Genomic DNA, 12,678 nt, shown 5'->3' on the forward strand with positions numbered 1-12,678 from the left:
CATATATACAGTATTTCACAAAAGTAAGTACACCCCTCACATTTTTGTAAATATTTTATTCTATCTTTTCATGTGACAACACTGAAGAAATGACACTTTGCTACAATGTAAAGTAGTGAGTGTACAGCTTGTATAACAGTGTAAATTTGCTGTCCCCTCCAAAATAACTCAAGACACAGCCATTAATGTCTAAACCGCTGCCAACAAAATACAGTACACCCCTAAGTGAAAATGTCCAAATTGGGCCCAAAGTGTCAATATTTTGTGTGGCCACCATTATTTTTAACCCTCTTGGGCATGGAGTTCACCAGAGCTTCACAGGTTGCCACTGGAGTCCTCTTCCACTCCTCCATGACCACATCACGGAGCTGGTGGATGTTAGAAACATTGCGCTCCTCCACCTTCCGTTTGAGGATGCCCCACAGATACTCAATAGGGTTTAGGTCTGGAGACATGCTTGGCCAGTCCATCACCTTTACCCTCAGCTTCTTTAGCAAGGCAGTGGTCATCTTGGAGGTGTGTTTGGGGTCATTATCGTGTTGGAATACTGCCCTGCAGCCCTGGTTTTAAAACAGAGAAGCTAATGATAAAATGTAATGGCTGGTATGTGAACAAAATGGCTGCTACACACCGCTATTGGTGAGCCCAGTATGCATGACCATTACAACAGGTACTCCATAGTGTTCTATACATTACATGCTACATGTACTCCATACACAGCTGACAGTAATAGTGTTTTGTGCATTGCATGAACAATTCTAATGTAGACCATGAGTTATAATAATCATGTATGACAAGCATAATGAGTCGGGGACAAGCAGGTAGCAATTGGTTGTAGTGGGAGATTAGACATTGGTCCCAGCCCCTGCTCCAGGATTATTTGTTTATTTGATGGTAATGTAGATTGGAAAGTGGTCTCTGATCACAGGATTTCCCCCATAGATATGTTGGGAATGTTTGATGGGGGTGGAGGAATGGTCTCTGATAACAGGCTCTGCTCCAGGATGGACTGGTTGTTGGTGATGGAGGTGGAGGGATGGTCTCTGTGCCCAAGCCCTGCTTCAGGATGGATTGGTTGCTGGTGATGGAGATAGGGGGGAATAGCCTCCGATCACAGGCCCTGCTTCAAGATGAATTTGTTGTTGGTGATGGAGGTAGGGAATGGCCTCCAATCACAGGCCCTGCTCCAGAACAAATTGGTTGTAGGTAAGCAGGTCAAGGTTAGCTCCGGTCTGAGATTTCTGCTCCAGGAAAAGCCCCATGTTATCCCTTCGGGGCAGAGATATGCTGCGGATAAAGGCCGGCTCGCTGACACCCAGCAGATCTCTCACCAGTTTAGCAATGGCCTGTGGAAAGAACAGAAGGTGATTTTTGCATTCACATTTTTATGAAACAAAGTGCAACAACTACAAGGATGCTGACATTTCATGGACGATTTGTGGGGGGGGGGGGGGCTGCCAATCAGTGGAAGATCTGTGTGTATGCACAGTCCATAGGGGGATAAGGATGACCTGCTGGGTTTGTTCCAAACTCACCTTCATGTCCTGGAAGTCGGTGACTCCCATCTGTGGCAGGGTGGAACATGTGACATGGATGAGTTTGCGGCCATTGATTCCATTGTCTGTGAAGCACACCTGGAATGACAGACAGAGTTACAGAGTCATGATATGCTCTATACAGCACACTCCTCTCCAGTGAAAGATTGGGTGAGTGTTGTCACCCAGCAGGTAGAAGATTTAGCAAACGATTTGACCAGCAATCATTACACTTACTATACTTCATTGCACCAGTTTTCAGAGACCTTCTCATGCTCCTTGTTGCTGAGCTGGGTGGGCTGTGATGTCCATATTGGACATTTCTTTATTGTAGATAAACTGCACACAGCCCAGCAGAATGGTACCAGATAATGGCTGACAATTAAATGCCAGGAATGAAATCCAGAAAGGAGGGGAGAGGTTATAACCCATGAACTCTTGCAAAATTCCCTATTTTACTGCAGCGATTGGTGGGCATGGTTAAAGGTAAGTGTGCATCTTACATTAAGAACTTCTGTTCCTGGTCCCAGCACTGGGTCCCATGACATCTTGGAGACACAAATGAAATGAACAGGTGACCCTCCCATCCTATACCACACCCCCACTGCAGAACAGGTGACCCACACCTCTCCCATCTGGCAGAACAAGAACCGGTGACCTCCCTCTCTGTACCCCCCCGTGTGTATCAATTACCCCCCACCTGTACACCCACACCCCATCATCCTGCAGAACAAGAACCGGTGACCTCCCTCTCTGTACCCCCCCGTGTGTATCAATTACCCCCCACCTGTACACCCACACCCCATCATCCTGCAGAACAAGAACCGGTGACCCCCCTCATCTGTACAGAAATTAATAGAAACGCACCATTCGCGCATTTTTGTGGGATTTTCTGCTAAAATAAAAAAATGATAAAAATAAAATAGTAATAATATATGAACAAATAAATATAAAATATATACACAAATAACTAAAAATAATCATTAAAAAATAAATGAATAAGATGTAATGATACACAAATAATAACCCCTAACCTTAAAAACAATATTAAAATTATTAATAATAAACACCCAAACAAAAAAATATGATTAAATAATGATTTATTTAGTGTTAGGGTTTTGTTGTAGTAGCAGTCTAACAAAAAAATAAAAATAAATTACACCTAACCCCAACTCCTAACCCCCTACCGAACCTTAAAGCGGAGTTCCAACCAAAAGCAGAACGTTCACCCCCCCTCCTCCTTCCCCCGCTGCACTTTGCACATGTGCAGTAGGGAGTCGGCTGTGAAGCCTCAAGGCTTCACTGATGGTTTTCCTTACAGGCAATTGCATCGGCAGCACCCGAGAGCCGATGGAAACATCGGCTGGGGTGCCGACATAGCTTGTAAGTGTCTTAATATTAAAAGTTAGAAGCTACAGTATATGTAGCTGCTGACTTAACTTTTTGCTTGGGTGGGGCGGAACAAATGATGCAACAGATAAAAGTTCTCTATTGGCTAATAAAAAAGCTGTATAAAAATGTGCAAGTTGCACATAAAAATGCACCAAATCGCACCAAAAATGCTCAGGTGTCAATGCAACCTAAGCAAATAAGGAAGTGGCAGAAAATCTCTACCTATATTGAATTCTAGGGGCAGTGCTCCGGTTCTAGAGGTGGTGGGTGGGGTTTGTCAGCTATAGTGAGAGAGAAGTGAGACAGGGCCGCAAGATCGCATGTTAGGGTACAAGGCAGGTATTAATGGGGCACATGGAAAGAACAAATTAGGCATTAATGTGGGCCTTTGTAGTCTAGTGCAGTCACGCTTTTGCCACTTCCCCACTCACCTGTAGGAACAGAGCGCTGCCCCCAGGACAGAATATGGGCGGGCATTCTGCCTTCCTGATTCGCCAGTGGTGCACTGGGCGGATACAAGTTTGGTGATGGTGGGCATGAATATAGGTGCATCTCAAAAAATTTGAAAATCATCAAAAAGTACATTTATTTCAGTAATTAAATTCAAAAAGTGAAACTCGTATATATAATATAGATTCATTACATACAGAGTGATATATTTCAAGCATTTCTTTCTTTTAATGTTGATGATTATGGCTCCAAAATTCAATATCTCAGAAAATTAGAATATTACATAAAAAAAAGAATTTTTAATACAGAAATGTTGGCATACTGAAAAGTATGTCCATGTACAGTATAGAATGCACTCAATACTTTGTCGGGCTCCTTTTACATTAATTACGACATCAATGCGGAGTGGCATGGAGGTGATCAGCCTGTGGCACTGCTGAGGTGTTATAGAAACCCAGATTGCTTTGATAGCGGCCTTCGGCTCTTCTGCATAGTTGGGTTTGGGGTCTCTCATCTTCCTCTTGACAATACCCCACAGATTCTCTATGGGGTTTAGGTCAGCAAGTTTTCTGGCCAATTAAGCACAGTGATACCATGATCCCTAAACCAGATATTGGTACTTTGGGCAGGTGCCAAGTCGTGCTGGAAAATGAAATCAGCATCTCCATGAAGCTAGTCAGCAGAGTGAAGCATAAAGTGCTCTAGAATTTCCTGGTAGAGGGCTGCGCTGACTTTGGATTTGATAAAAACACAGAGGACCAACACCAGCAGATGGCATGGCTCCCCAAATCGTCACTGACTGTGGAAACTTCACACTGGACCTGATACAAATTGGATTCTGTGCCGCTTCACTCTCCACTCTTCTTCCAGACTCTGGGACCTTGATTTCCAAATGAAATGCAAAATTTACTTTCATCCAAAAAGAGGACTTTAGACCACTGAGCGACAGTCCAGTCCTTTTTCTCCTTAGCCCAGGTTAGACACTTCTGATGTTATCTCTGGTTCAGGAGTGGCTTGACACAAAGAATGTGACAGTTGTAGCCCATGTCCTGGATACATCTCTGTGTGGTGGCTCTTGAAGATCTGGCACCAGCCGCAGTCCACTCCGTCTGAATCTCCCCCAAATTCTTGAATGACCTTTGCTTCACAATCCTCTCAAGGCTGCGGTTATCCCTGTTGCTTGTGCACCTTTTTCTGCCACACTTTCTTTACACTCAACTTTCCATTATTATGCTTGGATACAGCACTCTGCAAACAGCCAGCTTCTTTATCAATGACCTTTTGTGATTTAACCTCCTTGTGGAAGGTGTAAATGACGGTCTCCTGGACAACTGTCATATCAGCAATCTTCCCCGTGATTGTGTAACCTACTGAAGCAGACGGAGATGATTTAAACGCTCAGAAAACCTTTACAGGTGTTTTGAGTTAATTACAATGGGGAAAATAATTATTTGATCCCCTGCAGATTTTTTACGTTTGCCCACTTACAAAGAAATGAAGGGTCCATAATTTTTATCATAGGTGTATTTTAAATGATAGAGACAGAATATCAACCAAAAATCAAGAAAAAACACACAATAGGAATGATTTGGAACTGTCTGATGGCTTGACTCCAGTTACAGGGGGGAGGGGGGTCAGGAAGAAAAAGGCCAGATTAACGTAGGGGTGATTAGACCTCCAACTCCAGACCCCTACCTTCATATAGGCCCAGACACCCAAAAAGAACAGGCCGCAGCGGGGGCTCATAGGAGGGAATGTTATTTGCATGTACATTGTATGACAATGGTGGGGGGAGGGTGTTGATAGTCACGTGACACACTTCCTCTCTCCCCCTAACCTCCACTATACAAGTGGATCTCAAAAAAACTGAATATCATCAAAAAGTTAATTTATTTCAGTAATTCAAATCAAAATGTGAAACTCATATATTATATATACATGTGTTATACACACCTGTGACCTATGAGTGATATATTTAAAGCATTTCTTTCTTTTACTTTTGACAATTATGGCTTACAGCTAGGGAAAGCCCAAAATTCTGCACCTCAGAAAACGATCTCTGTGTAATTATTATTATTGTATATATTGTGCCATCCAATTTTTCTCTGTTAAATATCCAACCAAAAAAACATGTTTGATAGCATGACCCAGTGGAGGTCGATGTTTTTTTTTGGGGGGGGGGGGTAACAATGCACCTCCACAACCCCCCCCCAGTCAGTTGATCAATCGCACCCCCCGGTCAGCCCTGCACTTACCCCCCCCCCCCCCCACTATGGCATGGGCAGCGCCTTCCCTCTGGGCGATGGCATCTCCTGCATCTTCTCCTCGGCATCACAGCGGCCATGCGTCTCCTCCCTCCTGCTCCGAGGCCAATAGGATCGCTTCTCCTTTCGGTCAATCAACAAGTGGGTCTTCCTGTTTGGCTGGAAGGAGAATCAGGAAGACAATAACAAATATGAATTTGCTATTGTCACACAACTGGGTGGGCTTCGCACACAGAGCCCACCCTTTTTTTTTCTTTTTAAAGCCAATTAGAGCCTCAGGCTGTAATCACGTGCTTCTAAAAAACGAAAACAAAAAACAAACCCATTGGAATCCATGCATCTCCATGGAGATTAGGGGTGGGGTGCATGAAACCAGCCACCACTGCATGTACATACCATTCCCTCCTATGAGCCCCCATTGCGCCCTGGTTCATTGTGGGGGTCTCAGCCTATATGAATGGAGCTGTAATCACCCCTACAGTAATCTGGCCCCTTTCTTCCTGCCCCCCACTTTAGAAAAGGTGACTCTCCCCCTCCCTAAACCCCCCTGCAAAAAAGTGTCCCCCCCAGCTTTCTCTATGGGGGACACACACGGACCCGCCTTTCCCCCCACCTCGTACTGCGGGAAGCCTTTCCGTCGTATCCAGCCTCCCACATCCCGGCAGCTCCAGCGCAGACAGTCCGGGACCGGCGCCTCCATCTCTCCGCCAGCTGCTTCCTAGTAACGCTCCGCGTCCCTCTCAACCGCTACTTCCTCCGTCTCCATGACAACCGCTCCCACATCCGCCCCCCCTCCGAGCAGCACTCCCTCGGCTCTTATCGCCTTCACTCGGCAATTTCCGTCAGGGCCGCTCAGTCCCCGCCCACTCACACGCAGGGCTCCGTGATAGGCTGATAGCGGTTCCTCTCCGGAGATTGCCGAACATTTCCGAGTTGGAGGCAGCGGCTGATGGATGTGGCGCAGGATGCTGCAGTGGAACCCGGAGAGCGGATCGGTGAGAGCGGAGCCGAGGAGGAGCGTGAGACCAGGGACTTCGGGGAGCCGAGCGCCGGTGAGATACCCCCTCCCCCATACAGACCACCCACCAGCCTTTATATATGGGAACTTCCGATAATGCCTCTCTTCCTGGGGGAAAGACTCCTATATATAGAACCCCCCCTCCATAGTGCACTGGGGAGGGGGCCCCCTATATACAGAGCTGCTCCCCCCCCCCATAGTGCTTTACATAGGACCTTCCCATAATGCACTGGGGATGGGGCCCCCTATATACAGAGCTGCCCCCCCCATAGTGCTTTACATAGGAGCTTCCCATAATGCACTGGGGAGGGGGCCCTATATACAGAGCTGCTCCCCCCCCCATAGTGCTTTACATAGGACCTTCCCATAATGCACTGGGGATGGGGCCCCCTATATACAGAGCTGCCCCCCCATAGTGCTTTACATAGGAGCTTCCCATAATGCACTGGGGAGGGGGCCCTATATACAGAGCTGCTCCCCCCCCCCATAGTGCTTTACATAGGACCTTCCCATAATGCACTGGGGAGAGGGCCCTATATACAGAGCTGCCCCCCCCATAATGCTTTACATAGAACCTTCCCATAATGCACTGGGAAGGGGGCACTATATACAGAGCTGCCCCCCCATAGTGCTTTACATAGGACCTTCCCATAATGCATCGGGAAGGGGGCCCTATATACAGAGCTATGGAAAAATTATATACCGCGCTAGACAAACCTTCCAACCAATTGGTACCTGATCTATTGCTAAATCCATCAAACTGGCCAAAAAAACTTTTAAACAAGGCAGCAGCTCTGGTGGGACACACACAGATACAAGAAACCATTTTAAGAGCTGCGCCAAATTAATAAAAAAATTAAGTAAAAACATTTTTTAAACAAGGAATTTTTACATGAAATAAAGTAAATATCCATAATAATTGTTCTTTGTTTACGCATAACAGAAATATTATCATAAAAATTATAAAAAATAGTAAAGTCCACAATAAAAATCCTGGTTATCACACCACCGTGACTTCATATACAAATAGCAGCGTGGAGAAATAAAGATCAATAGTCCAGACTGAAACACCCCGGTGTCTTCATATGTACTGTACAAGGTGAAAACCTTCCTGACCACCAGAGTGATATTGCGCTTACCAGATGGAAAAATGTAGTGAGCATATAGACACAACACTCAGAAGCTATATACAGAGCTGTCCCCCCATAGTGCTTTACATAGGACCTTCCCATAATGCACTGGGGAGGGGTCCTATATACAGAGCCTTCCCTCCATAGTGCTTTACATAGGACCTTCCCATAATGCACTGGGGAAGGGGCCCTATATACAGAGCTGTCCCCCATAGTGCTTTACATAGGACCTTCCCATAATGCATTGGGGAGGGGGTCCTATATACAGAGCTTCAATGCAATATTCCCAACGCACACATCCCTGTGTCTATAAATGGGTGCTGAAGCTGTCCCCACTATAGTATTATATATTGTATCTTCCCATAATGCTCCTCTGAAGAACAGGCCGGGGGCGCAGGAATAGAGAGCTGCCCTCACTATAGTGTTCTATATAGAATCCTCTCATAATGCACCTCTGCCTGGGGAGGGAGCTATATAGAGAGCTGTCCTCCCTATAATGCTGTGCCTAGGACCTTCCCATAATGCATATTTATCTAGGGGGGATATATATATATATTTATTATTATTTTTTGTATAAGATTATACTATATGCCACCCCTGTCTAGAGGATGTCCCTATATACAGAGCTGCCCCCCCTATAGAGGTATATGAGATCATACTATATGCCACCCCTGTCTAGGGGGATGTCCCTATATATAGAGTTGCCCCCCTCCTATAGAGGTATATGAGATATACTATATTGCACTTCTGTCTAGAGGATGTCCCTATATATAGAGCCCCCCCCCCCATAGAGGTATATGAGATATACTATATGCCACTACTGTCTACGGTGATGTCCCCATGCACCTCTGTCTAGGGGATGTCCCTATATATAGAGCTGTCCTGTTCAAACCCCCCCCCCCTATAAGAGATATATGAGATATACTATATTGCACCCCTGTCTAGGGGGGTGCCCTTATGTATAGCGCTGCTCCATTTTCTGTGTCCTATGTAGGAGTTTCCCATAGTACACTTCTGCCTGGAATTGAGGGGGGGGCTTCTTTATACAGAGCTGTGACCCCGCTATAATGTCCATACAGGTAAGTTCCCTGTATACAGAACAGTCTCCTTATGTAGAAATAACACTTCCATGGAAGGTGCCCTCACACCTGTCTATGGGGAGATCTATGGTTAGATGGGAGGGGGTGGGGTGGGGGTATCGGGTCACCACGTCTCACCCATCAGGCTGATTTGACTGCTGGAAAATCTCAGATCTCCAATTCAAAGTTATTCAAATTAAGGCAGACAGCATTTCACTCCGTCTCCGATGTGGGAGAGCTCTGGGCACACTATGGACATTATACCCCAAAGTGCACCTTCCCCCAATATCGTTCACTCCCTTCTTTATCACTTCATAGACCAATATGCTTTACCCCTACATCCAATCAGACGTCTAGATTTCTGCTGTTTTCTATGGGATGACCGTGAGACAACCAGTTGACTTTCCTCTTGCGCAGGCTCTGGAAGTATCTGCTGCAACCAGGAAAAATACTTGCAAATAGATTAATTATAACCTTGTGATATTTAATTATAGTCCAACTAAACGATTGGCAAGGGGAGAGTTAACAGAGTATGGGGCTCCCGGGGGCCACATTGCACCTGATGTAAGTCTTGCACACTGCACCTGGCGTCTATAATAGGAGATTTGGGAGGGGTCACCCAGGTGCCCCAGGGATAGAGTCAGGTAACGCCCCCACCCCTGGGGGGAGATGCTGTGCAGCGCAGATAATTACATGTGTAGTTGCAGAATGGTGAGAAGCGTGTCCTTAACGGGTGATGTGCTCAATGGCACAGCCAGCAAGATGATAGACTGTAAGGTGCAAAGGCTGACATCACAAGAGCTTACGCTCTACACTCATGAGAAGGCTGTACTGCCACTTAGAACAGCTGGGCCACAAAAAGAATATTTCTGTTCATTAATTTTTCTGGCTGTATATAAGTTAGTGCTGTTCAAAGCATTGTATCATACACAGACGCTTTAGGGTAGATAGCCCTTGGCAGAAGAGCTTACAATCTACAAGAAGGAAGGTCAGGCAGCACTGGTAATGTAGCAATGGGAATATCCAATCAGGGGACCTCCCATACCTACTACCCCAAATCGCATGTGAGGTGTATTGGATGTGCGTCGGCTGTTTCCATGAATACAACTGATGGTAATGATAAGATCTGTTTGCTTTTCTGTAGATGGTGAGATCATTGAAGAGGCAGTGATGGCGTTACCTTCTGCGGAGGAGAGGAAGAATGGAGAATGTCAGGACAATGATGGGTATGCGATTGCAGTATAATGCCCGGCCTACTGGTCACCCCGCCCCCCCCCCCCCAACCTCGTTTTTCAGACAGCATGGTAGTGGAACGGTCAAATTGTCTTTTTCTTGCAGGGCAAATTCAGAAACAGAAGTCACCAACCCAGATTCTGTCAAGACGAGTCCTGATGGTGAAAAGAATGAGAGTCCATCAGAACCAGCCAAGAGTCCATCAGAACCAGCCAAGAGTCCATCAGAACCAGCCAAGAGTCCATCAGAACCAGCCAAGAGTCCATCAGAACCAGCCAAGAGTCCCCTGGACAAGGTGATCAGTCAGGGCTCTCCTCATCCTCCCCGATATATCATTCATGATCCCTCAGGGTACTACGGACCACATACCTGAATAATGCTATACACTTCTTCCCCGTCCTTGGTTTTACACAATCCCCCCCATCCCTTGTCCCATGTCATGCTCCCTCATCACCTTCCTCAGGTTATACTTCCCTCCCCCTTCCCAATCCCTCATTTTAGGTTATAATACCCTCTTCACATTCTTGTCTGTCCCCCTGCAGGAACTGGAAGCCCTCCTGTCTAGCTGCACTGACCCTCCTCCTCTGGACGTCCTCATGATCCAGTCAGAGCACGCCGGCATGGTGGACATAGTGAAGGTGGAGCAGAATACAGATGACCCCGCTGTGACAGATAAAAAAGGTGAGGCTCTAGATGGGGAATACTGGTAGAGAAGGGGGGCAGTATATGGAAAATGAATCTTTTATTTTATCCTCTAAAGCTCCTCCACCACCGCTAAGACCACCCACCACCTGGACCAGTGCCAACATACGAGAATTCAAGCACCGGATGGCCAGTGAGAAGCACGGAATGTTGACTGTGCGGAGAGGGGAAGTGATGACTGTTCGTGTCCCCACACACCCTGAAGGGAAGCGGCTCTGCTGGGAGTTTGCTACTGATGATTATGACATTGGATTCGGAATCTATTTTGATTGGACACCAGTGACCAGCACAGCGGTGACCATACAAGTCAGCGACTCCAGTGACGATGAAGAAGAGGAGGAGACAGAGAGCCCCTGTGAGTCAGGCTGGTGATGGTGTTTACAGGAGGCAGGATGCCTGGGGGGTGAGGGTTGCTGCGGGCAGGATGCCTGGGGGGTGAGGGTTGCTGCGGGCAGGATGCCTGGGGGGTGAGGGTTGCTGCGGGCAGGATGTCGGGGGGGGGGGGGGGGTGAGGCTTGCTGCGGGCAGGATGCCTGGGGGCAAGAACTCTAGATCCTGTTTCTATGGCCTTCTTATTTATTTTTTTATGGTGGAACTTGCATTCTGATCAGCTTGATGTTTCTGTGTTCCAGGGCACAGCCGGGAGGGAGACGTAGAGCGAGGATCCGTATACCGCCTGCGTAGTCGTTATGGAGAGATCATGCAGGTGTTCCGCAGGGACAGTCACCGTGAAGTCCAAGCCGGGAGTCACGACTACCCTGGAGAGGGCGTTTATCTGCTCAAACTGGACAATTCCTACTCCCTGCTGCGCAACAAGGCTCTCTTCTTCCATGTCTACTACAGCAGCTGAGACTGTGGGAGGGCCGGGGAGGGGGACCCCAACAACTGAACAGGGTGCCCAGATGGTACCTGTTTGCAGAACTAGGGCATCTCTCCGTACATGACTCCATGAATTACTGAGGCATCTGTCTGATGTGGTCACGCTGAAGTCCCTTCTCTGATGGACACACGACTCAGCTTCCGTAGTCTTTGAATGCCTCGCAGCACTTCTGCTTGCCCACAAGCCTTTGCTTCTACCCACATACCTCAGGAAGGGAGCTGGACCACCCATGGAAGGATCACTTAATCACGCCAGCCACATCTGTTGTACAGACTGCATTGACTGAGAAGCTTCACTTAGCAGCATGGGAAGGGTTAACAGACCACTTTAGACCATCCAATTGCATGCTGTTTGTAGAAGACACAGATGGCTGCTAGGGGGGGCATTACACAGGTTGATCAGTTGATTTTACAGATGGTGTGATGGTTGGAGGGACAGTTTCAGCCAGTGCTCAGCCAACTTCCTGTATGCAGGCCAATAACGGAGAATACCATCGGGGGGGGGGGCAGCGACGACTAGGTGCCTTTTCACTGTTGGATCTGATTTTATGATTATTTATTTGTACGTTGTTCCTTTTACAGTGTAAATATTTAGAGCTCAAAGTCTATTTATAATATCGGGGTGTGTAGGGGGTGGGGCCTTGTCTTGGGGTAGAGACCCAGGTTCATTGTGTGTTGTCATACTATGTCCAGGTAGTCATATGGTCTGGAGGATCAGCTGTGTTCTGTTTCCATCTGATGGCATAGCTCAATAAAAATTTGTCATGTCTGCCCTGCTGCTTCTACTGTCTGTCATGTGTGCAGGGGAGATAATGAAGGAAGTGAAAGCGTGGGTGCCTGCTGTGTGTGGTCATTGCGCTGTGTACACTGCAGACTCGCATTTCTGGACACAGCTGTGTGAGAAGGCTGCGGTGGAAGCACCCGACTTGTGCTGTATGGCAGGCCTGGGCAACGTCCTAATGAACAGGATTTCCCAGATCTGTTGTATGTTATGTT

At 47.0% G+C, this 12,678-nt stretch overlaps 2 protein-coding genes across 2 annotated transcripts; one reads left to right on the forward strand and one right to left on the reverse strand.

Moving 5' to 3' along the window:
- Window positions 1–36: 36 nt before the first annotated feature.
- SAMD15 (sterile alpha motif domain containing 15) lies at window positions 37–6,417 on the reverse strand. Its single transcript, XM_077463607.1, has 3 exons — window positions 6,255–6,417; window positions 1,536–1,634; window positions 37–1,346 (listed from the first exon to the last, which is right to left on the reverse strand). The coding sequence occupies exons 1-3, from the start codon at window positions 6,339–6,341 to the stop codon at window positions 1,173–1,175; spliced, it is 360 nt and encodes a 119-aa protein (XP_077319733.1). The 5' UTR covers window positions 6,342–6,417; the 3' UTR covers window positions 37–1,172.
- Window positions 6,418–6,539: 122 nt separating this feature from the next.
- On the forward strand, window positions 6,540–12,454 carry TMED8 (transmembrane p24 trafficking protein family member 8). The gene is made up of 6 exons (XM_077463601.1): window positions 6,540–6,693; window positions 10,013–10,094; window positions 10,207–10,396; window positions 10,644–10,782; window positions 10,862–11,158; window positions 11,436–12,454. The coding sequence occupies exons 1-6, from the start codon at window positions 6,591–6,593 to the stop codon at window positions 11,651–11,653; spliced, it is 1,029 nt and encodes a 342-aa protein (XP_077319727.1). The 5' UTR covers window positions 6,540–6,590; the 3' UTR covers window positions 11,654–12,454.
- Window positions 12,455–12,678: the final 224 nt, after the last annotated feature.

Source organism: Lithobates pipiens, unplaced genomic scaffold, assembly GCF_037356315.1.
Source record: "Lithobates pipiens isolate NorthernLeopardFrog02 unplaced genomic scaffold, aLitPip1_a1.2 Scaffold_30, whole genome shotgun sequence".
NCBI classification, from domain to species: domain Eukaryota; kingdom Metazoa; phylum Chordata; class Amphibia; order Anura; family Ranidae; genus Lithobates; species Lithobates pipiens.

Bases quoted from the DNA above. Each gene is read 5' to 3' on its own strand.
- SAMD15 (XM_077463607.1), bottom strand. From the start codon at position 6,341: ATGGAGGCGCCGGTCCCGGACTGTCTGCGCTGGAGCTGCCGGGATGTG. The intron at 1,635-6,254 runs GTGGGGGGAAAG...CTGTCATTCCAG, and splicing joins AAGGCTTCCCGCAGTACGAG to GTGTGCTTCACAGACAATGG. The intron at 1,347-1,535 runs GTGAGTTTGGAA...TTCTTTCCACAG, and splicing joins CCGACTTCCAGGACATGAAG to GCCATTGCTAAACTGGTGAG.
- TMED8 (XM_077463601.1), top strand. From the start codon at position 6,591: ATGGATGTGGCGCAGGATGCTGCAGTGGAACCCGGAGAGCGGATCGGT. The intron at 6,694-10,012 runs GTGAGATACCCC...GCTTTTCTGTAG, and splicing joins CTTCGGGGAGCCGAGCGCCG to ATGGTGAGATCATTGAAGAG. The intron at 10,783-10,861 runs GTGAGGCTCTAG...TATCCTCTAAAG, and splicing joins CGCTGTGACAGATAAAAAAG to CTCCTCCACCACCGCTAAGA.